The sequence below is a fragment of the Cebidichthys violaceus genome, unplaced genomic scaffold, assembly GCF_023349555.1.
Source record: "Cebidichthys violaceus isolate CVI_PGR_0920_01 unplaced genomic scaffold, fCebVio1.0.p SCAF_35, whole genome shotgun sequence".
Lineage (NCBI taxonomy): Eukaryota > Metazoa > Chordata > Actinopteri > Perciformes > Stichaeidae > Cebidichthys > Cebidichthys violaceus.
This window is the reverse complement of record NW_027176539.1, coordinates 1523936-1546928: the sequence shown is the minus strand read 5'-3', so window position 1 is coordinate 1546928 and position 22993 is coordinate 1523936. Positions and strand designations below refer to the sequence as shown.

Sequence of the window (22993 nt, the reverse complement as noted above, 5' to 3'; positions counted from 1 at the left end):
AAATGATCCCCATGGAGTAATAACTAATAACCCTCCACATTGGACTGTTTGTGATCTTATGGCTACTGAAGTGACGTTCCGCTCCTAAATCATCTAATTAACATGTTATGAAACAGTAGAAACCACATCCTTTGTCGAGCTAACGGAAGCTAACTAAAGCTAACTGAAGCTAACTGAAGCTAACAGCTAACGATGACGCAGTAGGAGTCGTACTTGTTTTCCATTAGTGTTTTATTCATACAGAGAGGGTGCTCATACATAATATTTATTTTTTCTCTATAAAATATATCACCTTTCAGTTCCCTGAAAGCAAAAACTAGATATAAATCATCAAGTTTCATCTGATGAGAAGCAACTCATTTTTCAAGTGTCAACCAAAGGCAGTCAGCTGCATCAGCGTCGCAGATTCAAGACATCACATTCTAATAAAGACGTTACTTATTATTCTGTCTAGCAAAGCCACGACGCTCCAAACACTCGGCCCACCGACACACACACACACACACACACACACACACACACACACACACACAGACGATGATCGTTTGGGTTCTTCTAAAAGAGCAAATACCGTTAAAATACTGAAGCCACAAAAACGAGTTTTCATGTGAGGGGAACGCAAAGACGGTCTGGGTGAAGAGGGGGGGGGACGTGACGCTAGAGGGACAGTAGTGATGTTCTAGTAGTCTGTGAGGTTCTCCTCCACAGTCGGTGTTCTACTACAGTAAATGAGTTCATAGAACCAGGTGTCTGAGAACATCCTGAATACAGAGTTCACTTCAACTGAGAGAGGTTCTTTTAGGAGTCTAGAACACGTCCACAGCAGAACATCACTTTGTTCTCCTGTCTGCTTCTATGAACTCATGTACTGCAGTAGAACACTGTGGAGGAGAACCTCACACTGACACACTACAGAACGTCTGAACTGTCCCTTTAAGGAAAGTGAGCGTTTCAACAGAAGCCAGTTATTAATGCTTTATGATGTCTGTCTGACATTTTCTCTCCTCCTCGTGTGTTTCTTCTTCTTCTTCTTCTTCTTCTTTGTGTCCTCGTTGAGATGAACTATCAGCTGGACAGCGTTGATGTGAATTATTATTATTTTTCCCGGCATCACAACAGCTCGCTGTGACCGGAGGCTGAGTCGAGGCTGTCTGTAAGACAGAACAGACAGGAAACAGATCATTGGCAGGGACTATTATCAATATATATATATATATATATATATATATATATATATATATATATATATATATATATATGTGTATCAGGTCACAACATGTAGAAATGTACAGGAAAGAATCCACTGAATTATTATATTATCATTTTTGCAAATTAACATCATGTTCCTGAATAGCGACACATATTGTGGTGTTTCATTACCACTTGACTCACACTTACTAACATCTGCTACTACACACACACACACACACACACACACACACACACATAAATATAAATATATATATATATATAAAAACAGAGACGTGTACCAGACAACTCCAGTGACTTATTTCTGTTTTGGGGTAGTCTAGGTTTTTTCACGGGGGGTTTGCGATTTGGGGGCTTCTCAACGTTATTAGGGCTTTCCCTGTCAGTGCCTGAGTTCAGTGAGGACACAAAAAAAAGACACAAATGAACAGTTAGATACAGACGCTTTACACACAGATAAACGCATATTACTGTACATAAATTCCCGACATGAATATACACCGTGTAGAAACTTGTGTATGCTGTGATGGAGAAAAGACGGGTTTCACCTGCGTCACACGACACCGCCTTTCTGTTCCTCTGTGGCTTCACTGGTGCCTGAGGTCGCAGTCCTTCTTCACCTGAACAGGTACGAAGGACCGATTAGTTCACACGTAATCAGGAAGTATTAGATATTTTTAAAGGTTCTAAAAAGTGAAGCCAATGACAGTTTGAAGTGTCTTTAAAGCTGCATTCTCTCTAGTGTCCACCAGGGGGCGACTCCTCTGGTTGTATAGAAGTCTAGTCTAAAATGACTCTACTTCTCTCTTGATTTATTCCCTCAGTAAACATTGTAAACATGAGTTTATGGTCTCAATCTCTAGTTTACAGTCTTCTTCAATACAGCATGATGTTCATTTAGTACATTATGCTCCATTTAGAGCTTTCTGCTGTTTATCTGCACCTTGTTGTAAACCTAAAGCACAGCATATACTGTGATGTCAAAGTCAGGCAGTCGCTGAAAACCTTTGTTCTTCTCATGGTTGGAGGTACCTTGACTTGCAGCTCTGTCTGGTAATCCGTGCACAGGCTTGTGAACTGGAGGTGGCACAGGAGGAGGCGGTAAGCTTCTCTCATTGGCTGATTCTTTTGGAAAAATCACAAACGAGGACGTCTTTGGCTGTTTTTTTGTGGACCAGAACAAAAAAAAACACAACAAGACAATTATTGCAACCGGCATATTCACTGTAGATTTACAGTAACCATTGATGTACTTATATATATATATATATATATATATATATTTGTTTACACAGAACAAACAGGACACACCTTTTCTGGGATCGGAGGAGGATGACCTTCTGAGTCTCTTCTTTTTTCGCTCTCTTTCTTTTCCGTCTTTCCAGAGTCCTTCTCTACGTCTCCTTCCTCCTCTGTACCTACGAATCACAAAGAAATCTACTGTCAGCCGCATGTACAGTAGGTCTGTGGCAACCATGGCGACCAAAACCTCTTTTTTTTACAAAAGCTAAGACGTCCTTTCTGAGGTACCTGGTAGAGCGTCTGAGCTCTCGAGGCGATGTCTCTGCCTCAGTTTGGACATGCTGGGTTTGCTGCTTTGCGGCGGGGGATCGGGTTTAGATGCACAGGGAGCAGCTCGTCCTCCTCCTCCTCCTCCACTGCTCCTCCATCCCTCCGTAAACCCTCCGCCGATGTCGAGACACATTTGTCTGTCCCCCTGCGTGTCCGGCTGATGCCAGTCTGCAGCCGCCGCCGCCTCGGCGCTCTTCAGAGGATCCGTTTCCTGTTTGGGCGAGGGCGTCCTGTCCGACGGGTACGGAGGCAGCGGCCTTTGAGCCAGATGAAGCGCCTGCACTTGTCTCTCCGTCTTCCTGCTCGCTTGTCTGCTCTCCGTCCACTGATTGTCCACCTGTTGACCCTCCGTCGGCCTGTGTTCCGACCACGACCTGTCTATCTGCCTGCCGCCCATCCACTGTCTTTCTATCTTCCTGTCGATCTGCCGCTGGGTGTGTCTGTCCACAGTCCACTGTCTGTCCACGTGTCTGTCCGGGTGTCTGCTCTCAGTCCAGAACCGGTCCGTCTGTCTCTCCGTCGTCCTCGGCTCTCCGACGGTTCTTTCAAACCGCAGTTTCTCCGCCTGCTGGTCGGTCGGCCTCCCTTCCAACCACGGCTTGTCTGGATGCAGAACCCCCGTGCTCCTCTGTTTGTCGTCCACCCAGTACCGGTCCGCCTCCAACGGATGTTCAAACACAGCATCCGCTTCTGACTTCTGCTAAAACACAAGAAGAGGCGGAGGAGAAGGTCTAGGAAAAACTTCTAGTAACAGAGAATACTTTGCGGGTCCAGACCGGTGTCCTAAACATCACATCCCATACAATGAAACGTGATCGGGAATTTCATTTTGCGGGAAACATAATTTGTCTTGGATCACGTTTGATTTTGACATTTCACAAATAAGTTTCAAAAGAAGGAAGGAAGTCCCCTGAGGGACGAGGTCTGAGTGGATGGGTCAAAATACACCTAAACATAATTAGGTAGTACTCTTGTTGCCTAAACCTAACCAAGTAGAACTCTTGTTGCCTAAACTTAACCAAGTAGAACTCTTGTTGCCTAAACCTAACCAAGTAGAACTCTTGTTGCCTAAACCTAACCAAGTAGAACTCTTGTTGCCTAAACCTAACCAAGTAGAACTCTTGTTGCCTAAACTTAACCAAGTAAAACTCTTGTTGCCTAAACATAACCAAGTAGAACTCTTGTTGCCTAAACCTAACCAAGTAGAACTCTTGTTGCCTAAACATAACCAAGTAGAACTCTTGTTGCCTAAACCTAACCAAGTAGAACTCTTGTTGCCTAAACATAACCAAGTAGAACTCTTGTTGCCTAAACATAACCAAGTAGAACTCTTGTTGCCTAAACCTAACCAAGTAGAACTCTTGTTGCCTAAACCTAACCAAGTAGAACTCTTGTTGCCTAAACCTAACCAAATAGAACTCTTGTTGCCTAAACTTAACCAAGTAGAACTCTTGTTGCCTAAACATAACCAAGTAGAACTCTTGTTGCCTAAACATAACCAAGTAGAACTCTTGTTGCCTAAACTTAACCAAGTAGAACTCTTGTTGCCTAAACATAACTAGGTGGTTTTGTTGCTTTTTGTTCCTCATTTGGTAGTGATTTTAAACCAAACAATGTTTTTTACTAAACATAATCAACTACTCTTGTTGCCAAACCTAACCTGATAGTTTTGTAGTTTTCTTTGTTTAGTTTAAATGTGTTTAAATGTAACTAAGTGTTTTAAACTGTAATCCAGGAGGACATGTGTCCCATGAAACATTAATTAGGGAGTAATTTCTTTAGTCACACTGACGTTACCTCTCTGGGAGAATAAAAAGGGTGTTTGCTTCCTCCGGCGCCGGAGAGAGGGAGGACCGGCACCGGCGGCGGACTCAAAAGGAGAGTATTCTTCCCCTGGTGGTCATTCATTTTCCCATCAGCCCCGTCGCCGGGAGATCCGGCTCTGGCAGCGGACCTCGGAGGCTGCAGGAGGGTGTAAACGTTCTCTGTGGCTGTCCTAAAAGTCAGGAGAAAACTGGAGATGTCAGGGCTGCAGGATTCAAAATACACAATTAAGTGAGCTCTGAGAACCGTGTAGTTAAGAAGCATCTATTTGCTGGCAGAAATCAGCCATCTTTTCTCTCCTAATCCGTGTTTGACATGCGACGGTTCATCCGTCGTCACCCGGCTGACTGGATCCAGAATGTGAGCCGCCGGCTGTCGTCTACATCTGTGTTCACTCGCTGCTATCGGCCCGCCTGCACTTTTGGCAGCTATCGGCCATTTCTCGTATCAACAACACAGAGGAAGGATGTTTGCCGTGGTATTTATGAAGTTCAGTGCCGCTGACGGTAGAATATGGAAAGAAAATGTGTGTATTGTTGTGTGACGCAGGTGTTTCCACAGTCTGAACGCCGTAGGCCCATCGTTCAGAACAAAGAGTTAGATTATTATGGATATGAAGAGAAGCTGTCACTGGAGTACTTTGATACTGAAGAACTCTAAAAAAACATGACTGTTCAGGCAAGTTCTGGAGTTAAAATGAGTCTTTTTTTTCTCCCTATGATTTCTAAGCGGTGTGCTGCACAATGGGACCGGAGATAATGATATCCTCAGGAAGTGTGAGTCACACTGAATCTATAAATATGTGTATCATGTCTCATCATTCAGATTCGCCTGATTTATTTTGAATTGTCACGCAAATCCCGTCGTCCCTCACGCCCCCGCTTTGAGAACCCCTAATCCAACGCACCCTGTGGGCATTGAGTTGCGTGTTCAAGGCCATAGCTTTCCTGAATTGGAGTGTGTCAGTGTTGTGTGTTTGTGTGCACGGAACGAACCCCGAGGGCGCCGTAGCAACGAAGTGACACCCGTCTCCGTACACCTCTGCCTCGGACTCCGGCCCCTGATTGGACAGAGTTTGGCTGCGGTTCCGACGGAAGCCGAAGATGGCCAGCATGTTCCTCCTCTTCTTCCTCCTCAGCGAGTGGGCTTTGTGCAGAGAGGAGAGCTGGCTGAAAGAGGCGAGAGAGGTCGAACGTCACACATAAAGGAACGGTCGTCTCTGCTAGGGGGTCAGTGAACTCATCGCGGTCATCCACGCCGGCCTTTTGTCTGCTTTGCTTCTCGGGGAGTTTGAGCGTTAGGCCCATTTATCGAAAGTACCCCACCAAAATAAAAGCTCACCAAACTTTTGCGGTCGCCCATCAAAACGGCGAAGTGTTCTGCATGTTTTAGCGCATTCATTTTTAATTTGGCTTCATTTGCGCGATTGATGTAGGAACAAACTTTAAAAACTTTTAAAAACTTTCCCCTTTCATTTCCAAAGCAGACCTGTCACATATTTAACAAATCACAACAAAAAAAAAACAACCCTAACATCTTCCTTTTGATGTGTGTAAAAATAAAATCACCTCTCCTTTCTGAATCTCACACCCCTTTGATCAACAACATGCAACCCATCCCCAAACGCTCCAAACAGCCAGCGCCTGCTGCTCTAATCATCAAAGAGCGAAATTTATGTTACCACGGAGCAAAGATGACGGACAGCGGATTGAATCGGCTGTGAACTGCCTGCAGGATGTGCTAAACAAGCCGAACGTCGCCACGAGAGCACTTCAAAGACAGACGACGCACTGGTCAGAGGAACACAACCTTTCTTGAATTATAATAACCTCAACATGAGCCAATTAAAGTGAAGCCTCGCTGGAGAAACTGTCAGAAACACAGGCAGAGCTGTTTAGAGTGTGTGGATGTGATCACAGGTATCGCCTTAATTAAAAATGTCATTGAGTCGAGATGGAATATGGAAATTGTAGAAATGCAATCTTTTAATGCTTGCTCCTGTCACCTTTAATAACTTTTTGTTTCTGGTTAAAGGAACAGCCTGATATAACGGATGCTGTTTGTTAAGTTGGTTGGAATGCCACGTTAGGTACTAACCAAGGTTACATCTTTGTTATGTTTCCATTGAAGCAACACTTTTCACAGTCACTTGCTTTCGCTGCAGTAGTGTCATCTGTCTGTTCATATTGGTGTCTTTTGTTGTGTGACTTTCTCCACTGATTGACAATTGTGTGTTTTATTCACAAGCTGTAGAAGACGATCGATAAGTAAACATGTCGTCTTCTTCTTCTTCTTCTACTTCTTATCAAGTTGTTTGGCAGCGAGCTCTCTCGGATGTCCTTGAACTAGAACAATTGTCAAAGCAGTTTCTGCTCACAGCTGCGTTATCGTGCGACAATAACTTCAACGTGACAAAGTGCTCACTGTGATGAATTACCTACAAGGTCTCCAGCGAGCTTTAGGACTCTGCAAGTAGATGTTCAAAGTGTGGAAACGATGAAAGGAAACTAATGACCGTTTGAAAAGTAGGAACTCATTCTACAAACTTGGGCACTAGTAATTTAACCTTTTTAAGCATCAATAGGGACATTTTTGGCTGTGTTAATGCATATGACATGCATTTTGGCAAGGGTTTGAGTTTTTTAAAGTGTATTTTGGAAGTGCAACTTAAGCTCCTATATTGTCTCCAATAAACTGTGGAGCCAAAATACAGACACTCTGTGGCGTTCCCATCAGATAAAGCCATTTTCTCATGTTTGTCTAATACGTTGCTATTCTCCTCGTTCCCACTAGGGGCATCGCTGCTGTATTATGGAGCACTGCAGTGTTTGAATGCAACAATGCATGTCGTTGCTAATCATTGACATATCTCAGACTGTGACTCCCTAGCACTAAGTATACAGAAAATAATGTAATATTTGAATTAAAAAAAACAAACAGTTGCAAACCGACATTTGACGGGTTAAAATTGTGAAAATGTATGAACATTTGGTGGTTATAATCAGGGCTCATGTTGATTAAAAGATTGAACTCGGCGGAAGTGGAAAATAATATTAATATGTAGTTTTCTTATAGCAGTTTTACGGCAACTTTTTTTTTAAGGGTCAACGTGAATGTGATTGGTAGTTAAAACGTGTAAACCCAGGGGATGCTCTTACCTGTCAGGGAGAACTCTTTTAGTATAGAAATCTGGGAGTCCGTCATCAAGAGGACTTATTCCTCCATTTTCACTGCAATGCTGCACACAACCACACACACACACACACACACACACACACACACACACACACACTCTTTTTAATAGAGGTCAGTTCACTCGCACTGGGTTTCATTTGTAAATGTTCTGTATGCAATAAAACAAATGGATTGCACTGGCTTCAGTGAGATTGCGTAATCCAATTGCAGCCATCCACTTTGTATATATTACCTCTGAAAAAGACAGTCACTGCCAGCAGGCATGAACATTAGGAAATGTGAGAATTATAGATAGATGGAATACTGGTATACTGTATAGTATACTGGAATAATGCACACAATTCAAATGACTTTATAGGCTCTATGTGTGAAAAGGTGCTGAGATCAAACCCGCCTTACAGTCTCAGCAGGGACGTGGCCTCCTTTGTGTCTCCGCGGAGGCCTCGGCCGAACCCGCGTCACATGATGGAGCGGCAGGCCCTGCGTTGGCAGCTCCGACAAGCCCTCCCAGGATGCCGAGCGGGACAGCGGCGAGGAGTACGATGGCACGGAGGGGGGTGGCGAGGAGCTGGAGTCGTCACACAGGCCTGACGGCGGGGGGTGGGGGTGGGGTGGGGACAGATCACAGGAGATGTGAGGACGAGGAAACCGAGTACAGACGATCGTTTCTGTCGACAAGTTTTAAACAAGCGGGCAACCGCTCCGAGATGTACTGACTCAGACTTGGCTCAGGTCAGATTAAAACCGCCATTAGCAGACTTCTAAGATGGAGACACAGTGAAGGGGAAACAGAAAAAAAAACAACCCACTAATGGAGCCCTAAGAGAGACGGGAAAAGACAGGAAAGAGAGAGAGAGAGAGAGAGAGAGGATATAGAGCGGTACTCACTCAGCCTGGTGGAGACGGGTCGTATTCGTCTCGTTCTCGAGCTGCGCTTCTTAATGGCTATTGTGTCCTTGGAGAGGAAAAGAAAAGAAGAAGAAGAAGAAATACTGAGATGCTGAAGGATAGTGTTAGAGTAAGGAAGAGATGAAGAAGAGACGAGTCAAGCAGCACAAAGGATACGAGCTCTCCTTTAGGCCAATTGAACACACACCGGGACAAATAACGCACAAACGGTCGATGATGTGAATAACTTGATGACAGAAAATCTTCTCAGCTGAAGGAAACACTGGATCAAACGGCCGAAACGATTGCTCATGAAGGCTGAAGTCGGTAAAGATTGCACGGCGGCAGCGGTTGTTTTTAGCCACGCTAGCTGCCAGTCTATCGGTCGGCCTTTGGTCCAATGTTGCAACAACTATTGCTTTGCCGTGTTGAACAGATGTTCCTGGTCCCCAGGGGATAGATTCCACAGACGTTTGTGATCCTCTTTTTACAGACGGGGGAGGCAGTACGTTTCGGGGTTGTCTGTCCGTACATGTTACTGTCAATCTGATTCATCCTCGAAAAACAACTTGAGGGAGTGCTTAGACCTCAGAAAAATTGTTTTTTTTAATCTATAACTCAAATTAAACTCAAATCTATAACTCAAGAATGCAAAAGGTGAAGTGTGTGTGTGTGTGTGTGTGTGTGCAGGACATAGTGGTTGTGTAGTTGTGTGAGTGGCATCATTGTTAACGATATAAGTCTAGTCGATTGCCTTGGCTTGCATCCATGAAATCTTGTCGCGTATTGATTCTGTGCAAGACTTCAGCATCAACACTGGAGCACTCGGTAGAAGGGGACCGCTTGATTGTCACCGGGTCTTTTGCACACGGTGTAAAAAAAAAAGAAAAGATTACTTGATTCCCTCCGGCAGCTGAGAAAAAATGTCAACCTTCCAAAGTCAACGGTGGTGCCCTTTGTTTTTAATCATCGAGTCCATCCTCACCTCCTCTTCCACCGTCTGGTACGCTGCTGCCACTGCCAAGGACGAGGGCGGACTGCAGCTCATCCCTCGCTCTCCTGTGAAGGTGATTGAACGGCAGGACGGGCAAAGATTGTGCCCGTTTTGAGTCATTCCCCTCTGGCAGGAAACTGCAGTCCATCAGGACCACGTTTCTATAGGCCTGGGACCCCGACTGACTCTTCAAATTCCTTGTGAGATAAAACCTACTTGGCAATAAACCATATTCTGATTTAATGCCAGTCGGACTTACAGTGTCGGAATTATAGGCCTTCAATCAAGCCGATCAATGAGACACTTCCAAAGCACAATGTAACTGACAATACACCGTCAATCCAAGTATTGTTGACACATCTCCAGTGGAGTTTTAGGGCTTTTCAAATTTTCAAATTTCTAAATTTTCAAAACTTCTGTCAAGAAAATCAGTGTAATGTTTCAAATGCCAGAACCCAGAGATGAATACGTCATTCCATCTAACCGCCACTGTATTTTGGTTAGAAGTTTATCTCAATGGTAAAGAAGCGGAGGAGAGCGACCTTAGTTTTGTCAATATATTCATTGATGCAAGACAACAAAACATCTTGTATCACGACTATACAGTGGAATGCAAAACTCTATGAACTACTCGACTGTAATGAGCGACAGAGTGGAGATAAACTGAGGAAGGTTATATAACAATAATTTGAGAAAGTCACACAAGTGCTGCCTCGGGGTCTTGGCGGGAGTTTGAAGAATGTAATACGATATTACCTTTGATCTTTTTTTAATCGGCAATAGATTGCTAAAGATGTATTATTATACCTTGGCAAAATCCTTTCAAATCTCTTTTAAATAAGTTTTGCCATTACACAGAGATGGTTGCAGGCGAAATACAAAAAACGCAACTGTCAATGAAATATACAGCAAGGAATAAATGGACCTGTATCGTAAGACAATGACAATTGTTAAATATATACAAGTTGTAAATAAGATGTCATTGAAAGACTCTGTTCTTGCCCTAACGACCCCCTAACGATGTCTTTTAAAATAAAATAAAAGGACAAAGATATAAGAAAACGAACATTAAAAGGAATCTATTGTCCGGAGGAACAATATTTGATGGTGAATAAGAACGCATGTCCACTGCATGGTGCGGCACGACTCTACTCAACTGGCTCTTTTTTGGGGTTTTCCGTTATCAAAAGTTGTGGATAGTACCTGGTACTTTTTATGGTACCGCCTCTGTCGAGTTAAAACAATACAGACCACTGATTGGTCAAAGGGAATCGCCACTAGCGCCAAATAGCCAAACTACCATCAATAGTAACCGCAAGTTTTTTTATTCACTAGAGAAAAACACTTTGGACCAAAACCTGCGGTGGAAATGAGGCGTTTAGACGAGTTCAAATCTGAAGAAAGATGTCTGTACATTCCCACTCACTATGCTGGTGCTGAGCTCCTCATCCGTGATGTCCAGAGAGTCTCTGTGTCTGTTGAACCTCCAGCCCGTCCCGTCGTCACACGTCCCCTCCCAGCGTTTAAGATGAGACACCTGCCGAGTCTGAGACACACAGCGGCGCTCTTCAGTCAAACCCCAACTCAATCATTTTGACTCAGACACACGATATCCGTTTTACAAGAAGCGTATCTACCAGGGTCTTATGGGTGGCGTAGAGCTCCTGCAGGATCTGGTCCACGATGGAGTTGGTGAGATAGGAAACCACCGACAGCTTCACTTCTCTGCAGACGATCGGGTGAGAAAGGGAGAGACGGACGGGAAGAGGTCAAAGTGAGAGGAAATCAATACCCTACTTATCAACTTCCAACTCCTTCACTGCGGTTCGCTCTCTGCCCGTCTCTTACTCTAAGGCTCGGTGGATGTCCTGCGCCGCTCTTTCCATCAGAGCCGTCCGGATGGCGGAGCGAGGGATGGACACGCGCTCGGAGACGGACGAGAGCGAAGGGCTCAACCTCTCGGCCGCGGTGGACGACAGAGGGCAGAGCTCGCGGCAGAGCGACACCATGGAGTCCACGATCACCTGCGGAACGGAGCGACTGCCGATCAGTGACTCGCCGTGAATCGCGGTTGTGGAAAGAGGCCGATTTTAGATCTACCTGAAGCTCTTTGTCCGCAGCTTTGGCGAGTTCACCGGCCAGAGAGTCCAGCCGCTGCCGCACCGGCCCGTCCACGGACAGCACGTGAGCCAGCTCACACAGCGACGGGTACAGCTGGCGAAGGAAAAGAAAAGAATTCAAATTCCCATGTTTAAAGTGACGCAAACGCTACGCTCGCTACCGTCACTCACCGCGCGGGAGTTCCTGGCCTCTTTTAACACTTGTTTAGCAGCTTGAATCTCCTCCATCTCGCCGGCGCCTCGTAACACACACACCTGCTGCTGGACGCGCACGCAGAGGCGCTCCATCACCTTGGAAACAGACAGGTGGAGGTAGGTGGGAGGTCGTGTTACGAGAGGCGAAAACACACATTAAACACTCTGGGACATGCAGTGCAGCGAGGTGAGCGGTACCTGCTCGGCAGTGCTCGTCACCAGGCCCTGGTGCAGCCGCAGGGCCTGCCTCTGAGAGAAGCGCTGCGTCTGGTTGTTCCTCACCAGAGAGCGCTGGATCTGTGCGCGGCGGAGAGGAGAGGAGAGGAGAGGAGAGGAGAGGAGAGGAGAGGAGAGAGTTGATGAGAGTGTAATAAAGACTGGCGGAAAAGACGCGTCGATGATGCAATAGGGCAGATTGTTGAGGAAACAGAAGTGCAACGAAGCAGAGTGAAAGGATGCAGAGAAGAGGCGGCTGTTTTTTTTTTGGGGTTATAGATTTCACATTTTTGGGCCCCATCTTACTGGGTAATTCAATATCTTTCAACCTCAACTCTTATTTTCCAATGTTGTTGCGTCTAAGTGACTAATGGGGGGGGGGGGGCAATCTTTGAAATTGGTCCAGTATTGATGGAGAACAATTGCAGATTCAGCCGCTAAACGGGCTGCCATGTAATCTCATCTCCTCACCTTTAATGCCACTAGAACGGCTCGTTTGACAGCATAGGGTTGGGGTTGGGGTTAACCTTTTTACTTTACCTTTCTGTTTGTTATCGTGTCATGTGCCTTGTTGAACGGGGAACGGTGGAAACCGTGAGTGAGAGTTGGAGAGAGAGGAGAGCCGGTCAATGTGGTGGCTGAATATTCGACGTAGACGCAACACGAGATCTCCGAACTCGAGGCTTCGAAACGTCAGTCCTCAAACCAACGGGTGACGTCACATCGACTACGTCCACTTCTAATATACGGTCTATGTTTCAGTCAGTAGTCACTCTCACTGCTCTGTGTTTTCAGAGATAACTCTACCGGCTCAGCACCAAACAGCGGTCGGACACAGTTGGACTAGCTCAGTGGAGAATTTCGCCGCATTTAGGAGATAGTGGAGGCCAACCTTGGTCAGCGCCTGCTCTGTCCTCTCTGGGGCGCTGCGATATGCCTGGCTGATGTCACTTAAGGGCAGAGGCATGTACTGCAAGATGAAGTTACTGAGAGAGAAAGAGAGAGAGAGGAAAGAGGGAACAGAGGAAGGGTCGAGTAATTGAAGGAGACGGTAACAAAAACGAGAGAGAGGGAAAATAAAGCGGGTTAAAGTTAGTTGTCCCCAATGGACAGAGTTTATCCCAAAATATCCCTCCTACGCCATGCAACCAGTGAGTAACACTTTGATCTTTGCAACCATGTCATCCTTAGCCTAAAGACAAGTCTGAGCCAGTTAAGATGGCAAAGTGGAACGCAGCAATTTGCTCAGCTCAAGTTGCAAATGTATAACATGAGGCATCACACGCATAACACTGTAAGATACACGAGATGTCCTCTTATTTGCTGACGCTCTAGAGTGTTTTAATGCTCTTACTGTTCCAGTGCTCGGGCCACATCTAGAAACCCTGATGCGGAGGTGTTGTTGCGATCCCATGTCACACTCCTGCAGGGCAAAAATGGTGAGTTGCATTGAATAAAAACCTCCATAAAGACCACAAGGCATACAAAAAAAACCCCAAAAAAGTATATATATATATATATATATATATATACATCTATGTTCCCCTCACCTGAGCGTGGTGTTGATCTGCAGGGCTTTGCTCAGCATCTTGGCTCCGATGTCGTCCATGTTGTTGCCGCTCAGGTCCACTTTTCTCAGGCAGGTGTTGCTGCCCAGAGCGTTGACCAGCACGGTGCCCCGAGAGCGCAGGCGCGAGTCGGCCAGGGACAGAGACTGCAGGGCCTGGGGAGGCAGAAAGGGGGGGAGGCGGGGGGGGTGTTATTTAGGAATAAATCAAAAACTGAGCAGTGGGAAGAGAGGAAGTGACTGGGGAGCCGTGAGGATGAAGTGCAGCGGTTCAATTTACTGCGGAGCGATGCGACCGCTCGCCGCACATGACTTAACATGCTGTCTGTATGAATTATTTACAATATGTGTGTGTAGTGATATAGACACTGTGCCTGCAAGGGAGATGGTAATAATTAATGGTACAGTGACACTTCTGCAGAGAAACATAATGCAAAAATGATGTGTCCAGGAACCTTAAAGGGGACATGCCATGAAAAACTCACTTCTTTCAGTTCTTTCACATACATTGGGTATCTGGAGTGTCTTGTGGATAGTCTAGATCAGAAAACATGACATTCAATGAGCCAATCAGATTCGGCTCCCCTTCCCAGGTCACATGCAAGTAGAGTCGCTCCGATACCGGTACCAGTAAGGCCTCTGATGCAGCACCAAAAATGCTGGATCTGGTATCGGCGAGTACGTGAGTCTATGCACCGATCAGATTCCAAGTTATCATCTATCAGCTCATTTATGCTTCACAGGAACAACAACAACACGTGTCACTCGCTACACCACCCCGATCGCTACTGCACACGTGCGAACTAGCACCACTGACCTGACCACTCTCGTGCACTCTATTTTTTTCCTTGATAATGCTACATTGGGAACAACAAATTGTCGGGAGGAGCGCTAGTTAACGTTAGCTGTTCGCAGCCTAAATAACGGAGCTAACGGCTAACGTTAACGGAGCTAACGGCTAACGTTAACGGCTAACATAATACGATGCGTTCGGTAAAAATCACTATTGGCCGCAAGTAAATTCTAACGTTATTGTGATGCGTTCAAATGTAATTGTGTACAATTTAGTTTTTTGGGGAGAAACATTAAGAACCATCTTTGCAAAGGTGCGCCATATTTTCCTTTTAAGCCAATCAAAGCAGAGGAGGTCTTAAAGAGACAGAGGGTGAATACAAGTATATTCAGACAGACAGTATGAGAACAATTAAGAGTTTTTTGAGCATCCTAGCAGGTAAACATGTTCTAGTAGAAACCCAAAATACAAGTATGAACCTGAAACTGAGCATGATGTGTCCCCTTTAAGTCCATTATCTTTAGAATGATCTTTCCCTTGAAAAGAGAATATGTGATTTTTCTGCATCTTTGCAGCTGATCCATTTTCTTTTTTTTATTTGGATAATAAAACAGAACTAGTGGCAGCAGACTGGTGAATTTGCATCATGCAGTATGTCTTCAAGCATGAGGGCAAATTTCCTTTTTGTTATCACTCACACATTCCTCCTCCTGTATGAGATGAACCAGCTTCTGCAGGACTTCATCCAGAACCCTGCAGACATGAACACACAGAGAGGGCGAGGCCGGTTTGAGCTGGCGTCAGTCATTTCCTGCTGCCGGCGTAAAGTTAAATCACAGACGCGCGTATATTCGAGGCTGGCATGCGTGCCGCGCGAGCACGCACAAGTAAGTGCAGTAAAGCGCAGCGGCAGCACCTGTTTTTGATGTTGAAGTTCTTGCCCAGATAGAGGTGTTTGAGGGAGGGGTGTCTGGAGAGAGCCGGCAGTACCGTGAGCAAGTCTGCGTCGAGACCTGTCAACACACACACACACACACACACACACACACACACATATATGTATATGTATGTATATAGATGTATATCATGTCTTGATTCATGAACAGTGCACTCAGACCTCTCCTGCCCGAGGACTAGGAGTCGAGGTCACAGAGGGATGTGGTGCAGCGTGCCACCGTACCGTTATCCGACACATCCAGCGTGCCGATGGAGGACACTCTGGGGAAGAGCTCCTGCATTACAGCAGCTCCTGCAGACCGTAGCTGTAGAGAGAGAGAGAGAGAGAGAGAGAGAGAGAGAGAGAGAGAGAGGAAAACCAACATATGCAAAGGCGTGATGAATCCCAGTCATCTCCAGGGTTAGTCTTTGGGGAATTGTTCTATTTTTCCACAGCGAGGCAGATTTATGAATGCTCTTTCGAGCAGTCTGAAGGTTTAGTTGAGCTCTGCCTTGTGATCCTGCAGCACATCTGCTCGGTGGGAAGGAAACATCTTCGGCTGCTTGTTGGCGCATCACTAGTAAATGTACAGATGTCCTAAAAACCTGGAAGAGTCGCTTTCTATCGTCAAAGCTGTGGGCGCACGTAAACGGGAACGGCTTTGTAAATATGCAAACTAAAATTCTATGAGACATTTGTGTCAAACTGTCATAATCAGCAGATCAATTCTTGAGTGTGTTGTGAGGTCAAAGAGGCCTTTGAGTAGAGGCCAGTTAAACCACTATCTATCCTGAACTAACTAACTAACTACACTTAGTACTTCTACCAAGTACATCAACTCAAATAAGTAACAATTCCTGTGCTTCAAAACATTGCAGAGTAGTTCTTTCTGTTTATTATCTACAGATTCATATTTAACGTGCACAACTTGTGATTATTAAACTAAAGTATGGTAAAGTAATTAAAAAGCTCCACCTCAAGAAGCTTCAACATTAATGTACTATAAACTATAAAGTAGAACACAGGACCCATTCTGCTGTGTGATCTTTAACTTGAAGTGAATTCAGCTGATATTCCTGCTGTACTTCTACATTTTGAATGCAGTAGTTTTACTTCAGTATTTGTGCTTTTGGGGTATTGATACTTCAGGAAATTATCAAAAAAGAAGCTTCTAACTGCCAGTGAGTTGAGCTAATATGGGATCAATAGGGTCTATAAATTAATTTCAAGTCTGTGAATCACACTGTGAACATATTCAAAACAAATCTAATGTTTAGAATGTTGAATGAAACAAATTGTACAAATGATATCAACTTGTTTTGGCCTTGACTTCAGCTGTAAAAGCAGGCCGAGAGTTGTACTTGTGACTTGAATGTGTGTGTTTGTGTGTGACTTCAGCGTCTTTGAGACTTTGCGTTTGAGACGTTCACAGAAGCAGCAGAGTCTTGATTGCGTAACCTCACAACCTCATTCAGACATTTTACTGAATGTCTTTCCCACACATTCACAAACTTGAATTTGTCTTTGAAATTATTTCTCAACATCATCGTTATTCTGATGGACACTAGAGAGAATGCAGCTTTTAAAGACACTTCGGCATTGACTTCAGAACCGGACATTGCCGCCTGCTCCAGATGTATATATCCATATAAGCCACGCCCATTTACATCTTGAGTGACTTTCTGCCTTTTAGAATTTTGTCCAAATCGGATTCTTTTGCAACCTCTCCCACAAATACAAGCAATCATCACCAAATTTGGTACAGAACATATCTGGACCACTCCGGAAAAAGTGTATTTTTGATGTTCAACACAATATTTGTACCTTGCCGTCACAGTTTGCAAACAATTTGATGGGAAGGATTCTGTCTGTGTATGTATGTCTGTATGTCTGCCCTTCGCACAATTGGCGGGTTCTGGTTGCCCGTTCTCGACGGGCACATGCTGCACTAGTACTTTTAAACTGCACTAGTACTTTTAAACTGCGCTAGTACTTTTAAACTGCACTAGTACTTTTAAACTGCGCTAGTACTTTTAAACTGCGCTAGTACTTGTAAACTGCACTAGTACTTGTAAACTGCACTAGTACCTGTAAACTGCACTAGTACTTGTAAACTGCACTAGTACCTGTAAACTGCACTAGTACTTGTAAACTGCACTAGTACTTGTAAACTGCACTAGTACCTGTAAACTGCACTAGTACTTGTAAACTGCACTAGTACTTGTAAACTGCACTAGTACCTGTAAACTGCACTAGTACTTGTAAACTGCACGTGGAGATATAAAGAAAATCTGCTTCACTGTACGAGGAGAAGATACTGACCCATCCCTTTAAGCTGAGCTTAGAATCCACTGCAGACGTGGAGATGAACTCTTACCTCGCAGCCACTGATGTCCAGATGAAGATCATTGATATGAGGATTGGAGGTCAACCCTGTGAGGAGAGCCCTGTGGAGACGGGGAGGACAGAAGAAGTTTGAGTTTGGACTGACGGGGAGCCGATTCGGATGTAGAGAACGCGAGGACGACGCGGCGACTACCTCAGAACGTCGGGGGGAAGCTTCATAGAGGCCAGACTGACATAAGTGAGGCTGAAGGCCGAGCTGAAGAACTGGCGGAACAGCGGCAGCGTGTCCTTCACTTTCCTGTTGGGTAAATTAAAAAACGAGAGAGATGAAAGAGAGGAGATGATGGAGAGAGTGGAGTGAGATGAGACCGGTCACACAGAACAGATTTAAGTCACGTTGTTGACATGCCGGGTAAATATGAGTGCGGAGCTGACACGGGATGAGAAATGGAGTGAATATTGCTTTGGTGTAAGAGAGGACGGGAGGAGGGGGAGTGGGGTCAAATGATAGATAGCTTCTGCTTAAATATGCATGAGTCTTATCTATGCAGACAGCGCCGGGAGTTCTGGTTTTTTAAACGGCGGTATAGACAAACCCACAGAGATGGGGCACGATGTACCAGTGACTCCCACAAAGCCCCGATGAAAATGAAAGGAGTAGAAAGGAGGCCTTCACGGTGACATAAGCATGATATATTCCCAGATTTGGATTCGCAGCTGCCTTTATTGTTTAGGTAATCTTTGAGATATGACTAACCTGTGGGAGAAGGAATTTTTGGAAAGATTCAGAAAGGAAAGATCAGCGCAACACCCCCTCAGAAGAGCCCCAAATAGCTGCATGAGACACAGGGGTTTGAAACGGTTAATCTGGGCACACAGAGAGAGATATGTGCATTTCTTTTAAACATTCCAATCGCGCCCAGACATTAAATACTTACTGAGTCCACAGAGCAATCTGTGCCTGACAGATCCAAGTGGACCAGGCAGTTGGGCTGAGACAAGAACATGTACAAGTTCTGGAAAGAGACGGAGAAGAAGACGTCACATTTAGGTGGAAAAGTGGCGTATAAATGGAGCTATTTATTTCATTTTTTTTGGGGGGGGGTTGTGCTTTCTGACCGAGGCGTCCTCCCCTGAGAGGACCCCGGGGTTCTTGCTCAGGTCCAGGTGCAGGAGAGAGTTGGAGTACTCGTCGCTGGAGCACAGAGCCTGAGAGAGAGACACCACTCCTGAGGGACGGATGAAAGGAGAGAGAGAGAGAGAGAGAGAGAAGGATGTTGCACATTAGTAAAAGACGGAGAACACTCTCAAAACATTTTGTGCCCTTACATTATTCATGCACATCTGCAGCAGCAGGTATCAGCAGATGTAAAGGGAAAGCTTCAATGTAATATTTAAATTCTCCACTGGGTACACGGTGAGATGAGACGGTTACAGGAGGCATGCTGCCTGCAGGGCAGCGCAAGACATCAGGAGTCAATATGGGGGGGGGGGGGGGAAGACATGAAACAAAGCTCCTCAGGAGGGAGAATCCTCTGGAGCTTCAGAGGCTTTAATCTCCCTAAATAATAATCCAACCTGAGCTAAGAGAGACGCTCAATAAACTGCAGATTTGTAAAATGTCCTCTGTCTCACCAATTTTCTACCAATTTCTACCGGATTTTGGTGAATTAACCCTCGAACGCCTGGCCAATCATAGCGTAGCATCGGACAGCTCTGACCAGGGTCCAACCAAGGCGGCAACCTCCGATGCGGACGCATCCTAAAAGCTGCATTCTCTCTAGTATCCATCAGGGGGCGACTCCTCTGGTCGTATAGAAGTCTAGTCTAAAATGACTCTACTTCTCTCTTGATTTATTCCCTCAGTAAACATTGTAAACGTGAGTTTATGGTCTCAATCTCTAGTTTACAGTCTTCTTCAACACAGCATGATGTTCATTTAGTACATTATGGTTTATTTAGAGGAAATAAAGAGGGACAGGACCCAAACCTTTGGATGTGAGCGAGGTCTTGGAGAGGTTGAGGAGACGAAGTCCCTTGCTGAGGCGACACACCTGCTGAATTAGGTTGGACACACCTGCAGCGTACAAACAAGAGGTGTAAAATGAACCATCAAACTACATTGGTAACCGAGGCAACCAAAGAGCAGCGGATGTGTTCTTGTACCCTGGTTGTCCAGCGAGTTGTGTGCCAAGTTGAGCGAGTGGATGACGGACGCAGGGTTCTCTGAGAGAGCGGCTGACATCTTCTGTGGAAAGTCTCTGTGAAGTGGGCCCACAGATCATTACAGACAAACAATATGCTGTGAAGACACACAAGCATCTAAATGGAGCGATTTAGCTTTGCATTTTCCCTGAAGCCAGGATGGGTAATGGGTAGAAACATTTGTGTTGTATTTGTTCTCTTGTTCTCCCGACACCGATCAATACATCTGAGGCCGTCTGACTTTAATAAGCTCGTCCGATCATTTCAACGCTGTGGGCCAGCAGGAGACGTCACGCAACCGTTTCCACCGGCTGAGTGGAACTCGTGAGCGTTTATAGAAGATCGATTGTGTGAAAAGTAAAAGAAAGGTGCCAGACTGGATCAAAACTCACGATTTTAACCCGGCGTTCTCCAGAGTGATCTCCTCCAGGCTGGAGGATTTGCTGACCGTGTGCAGGACCTGCTCAGTGACCTCTGACCCCTGGAGGAAAAAAGGAAACATTCACGCTAGAAATCTCCCAGATCTTCCACATCGATGGGCCCATAGAGCAAGCAACCTGCGTTTCCTGTAACCTCGCCTCCCAAAAACACTAAATCATGCAGGTTCACCAGAGACTACTACAGCGGGGCCTCCAGCAGAGACCAGTCCACCGTGGACAGACCCAGATCCTCCAGCAGAGACCAGTCCACCGTGGACAGACCCAGATCTGGCTTCTCCTGCAGCCTTGGACCTGCAGTCAGAGCTCCAGAGGGAGGAGGAGAGCTCAGCTCCCGGCAGCAGCAGCAGCGTCTCCTCCTCCTCCTCCTCCTCCTCCAGGAGCAGAGCTTCTCCTCTCTGCTGGAGACCCAGGATGTATCGCTGGACCCGCTGGAGGGAAGGGAGGCAACGGGAGAACCAGAACCAGGACTGAGAGGGTCAGACTGTCAGACCCTGCTGCAGTAGAATGAGAGGTTTTCTAAAGGGACTCTGGTGCTCAGAGACACTACAGCTTTAGTCCACAGGGACCAAAAGAACCAACACTAAGTTAAAGTTCCTCGTAGTAGCTTTAAATAAGAGCTGTTCAAGACAAGTATATCATCATGTGATGGACCCGGAAGATCTCATTCCACGCTCTTCCTGCGGTCTTTAGCTTAAAGCATCTTTTAATAACTCAACGGTAACACGGCAGAACTTCTACTTACTATCCGCAGATCTTTGCAGTACAGCTTAGTGAACCAGGTGTTGTACGCCATCGACGCCACAATCACCGCCAAATCCCTGGAACAGATGAAACCGAGGTCATTGAGGTACATTTTGTCGGAGGTCTTTAACGCGTTTGAGCGCTCCCTCCGTCCCTCACCTGCTCTCCAGGTGGCTGAAGTCCAGCAGGTTAAACTCTCGGCTGTCCTGGGAGTGGTAGATGGTGTCCACGTCCTACAGGAGCAACATTACCCATGAGCCTTTTGTGCACAGCGCTGCACGCAACACTCAAAAGCACTCTCACAGCGACACAGGCACAGTCCCACAGCTCTTACCCACTGCACTTCCTCCTTGCAGCTGATGCCATTATAGTCGCACAGAGCGGCGTACGTCTCCGAGAAGCCTCCTGAGAGAGGAAGGGAGAAAAAAACCAAACACAAAAGAGGGAGAAAAAACAAAATGAGACGACGCGAACAGCTGCTTCCTGCAGCGACGGGAGCAACGGGAGCGAAGACACATTTGTGCAAGTTATCAATCTGTGTGCTGATTCCCATATTTGATGATGATGCCGTCTCTTTTACCACAGGCCCTCTGGGTCTCCACCGACGTCTCCGAGCTGGGCGAATACTTCCTGCTGCCCTCGGAGAGGTCGCTGTCTGAGTGACAGATGGAAGGGCTGCGAAGAGAAGCAATCGTTGGTCTTCAGATCATCGACGAAATAAAGGTCTTTTCTTTAATTCAATAAGGTATCCACCTCTCTCTGTGGCACACCTGATTTATTCAAGAACTTACGCAAAGATGGAGTTGTTGAATATTCGAGACAGAGCGAAATTGACGTGGCCGACCACATGGTTGAGGTGTTCGCGAGACTCGAACCTCAGCGAGAAGCTGGACTTGTCGGTGTCGATGACAACCTGGAGAGGAAGTGGAGCTGTGAGGGACTGTGAGCCAGATCCTCCCCAGATTTACTAATATTTTAGTATCTTAAAATACAGTACTGCGTTTGTTTTCGGTACATCGTTAATAAGTAAAAAAAAAAAAAAGACGGAAATTATAATGGAATTAAAATCAGGATTATTTCAGCAACTCTCTCTGTCAGAATAAAGTCATACGAAATAAATGAATTACTTGCAGGGCTGCAACAATGTATCCATTAATCTGCAGATTATTTTCTAGATTAATCGAATTGAATCCAATTTGATGTCCTTTAAATGTCTTGTTCTGTCTAAAACCTAAAGAGGTTCTGTTTGGTGTAACAGAACACGGAGAAAAGCAGGAAGTCTCCGTATTTCAGAGGCTGAAAGCAGCATTTATTAAACGTTTAACCTGTAATCAAAGCAGACGAGCGGACTGGTCGTTGCAGCTCTGGTTACTTTAACGTGATTATAGAGATCATATATTTGTTTTTGTGTTCCTCATGCTGACATATTGCTTGTATAGTTGAGTGTGACGGGAACATTGAGCCCTAAAACGGTGAGATTAAACGTTGTCGTTCTCTGCATTATGGCAAAGTGCACCTTTATGACATCGTGGTGAACACTAAAGCACCATTCGTGACGACTTGATCTCTTTTTCCTGGAATTAATCTCTCGAGCGAATGATGAAATATGAAAATCAGGACGAGCGAGAAGGAACAGACGTTCCCACGCTCTCCCAGAGGAGACAATACGACGACGCATCGTCCCCATTTTCTGACCTCGCCTCCCACTCCGATCATCTCCCTACACCGTTTTTCTTGTCGCCGTCGACAGT

The 22993-nt window shown here is 45.6% G+C and overlaps 1 protein-coding gene across 5 annotated transcripts in view; it reads right to left on the bottom strand.

The window, feature by feature from the left end:
- Nucleotides 1-223: 223 nt before the first annotated feature.
- The window catches only part of LOC137883787 (capping protein, Arp2/3 and myosin-I linker protein 3-like), a 30508-nt gene continuing 7738 nt past the window's right edge, over nt 224-22993 (bottom strand). Inside the window, exons 5-40 of one of the 5 annotated variants that reach the window (XM_068725421.1) lie at nt 22034-22155; nt 21823-21917; nt 21577-21647; nt 21402-21475; nt 21244-21319; nt 20454-20542; nt 20023-20117; nt 19847-19933; nt 18976-19085; nt 18795-18872; nt 18614-18690; nt 18050-18154; nt 17888-17957; nt 15754-15835; nt 15490-15586; nt 15272-15326; nt 13764-13936; nt 13568-13636; nt 13106-13199; nt 12196-12294; nt 11974-12093; nt 11783-11896; nt 11531-11706; nt 11320-11407; nt 11109-11228; nt 8689-8755; nt 8200-8387; nt 7764-7843; nt 5601-5774; nt 4579-4777; nt 2740-3481; nt 2521-2627; nt 2242-2368; nt 1758-1829; nt 1491-1598; nt 224-1151 (exon numbers count right to left, since the gene is read on the bottom strand). In XM_068725421.1, the coding sequence (XP_068581522.1) occupies nt 1111-1151; nt 1491-1598; nt 1758-1829; nt 2242-2368; nt 2521-2627; nt 2740-3481; nt 4579-4777; nt 5601-5774; nt 7764-7843; nt 8200-8387; nt 8689-8755; nt 11109-11228; nt 11320-11407; nt 11531-11706; nt 11783-11896; nt 11974-12093; nt 12196-12294; nt 13106-13199; nt 13568-13636; nt 13764-13936; nt 15272-15326; nt 15490-15586; nt 15754-15835; nt 17888-17957; nt 18050-18154; nt 18614-18690; nt 18795-18872; nt 18976-19085; nt 19847-19933; nt 20023-20117; nt 20454-20542; nt 21244-21319; nt 21402-21475; nt 21577-21647; nt 21823-21917; nt 22034-22155 (4341 nt within the window). In that variant the 3' untranslated portion in view covers nt 224-1110. Of the gene's footprint in view, nt 1152-1304; nt 1599-1757; nt 1830-2241; nt 2369-2520; nt 2628-2739; nt 3482-4578; nt 4778-5600; nt 5775-7763; nt 7844-8199; nt 8388-8688; nt 8756-11108; nt 11229-11319; nt 11408-11530; nt 11707-11782; nt 11897-11973; nt 12094-12195; nt 12295-13105; nt 13200-13567; nt 13637-13763; nt 13937-15271; nt 15327-15489; nt 15587-15753; nt 15836-17887; nt 17958-18049; nt 18155-18613; nt 18691-18794; nt 18873-18975; nt 19086-19846; nt 19934-20022; nt 20118-20453; nt 20543-21243; nt 21320-21401; nt 21476-21576; nt 21648-21822; nt 21918-22033; nt 22156-22993 lie in introns of those variants that run through there. The other 4 variants (XM_068725422.1, XM_068725423.1, XM_068725419.1 and 1 more) reach the window with 4 other exon arrangements.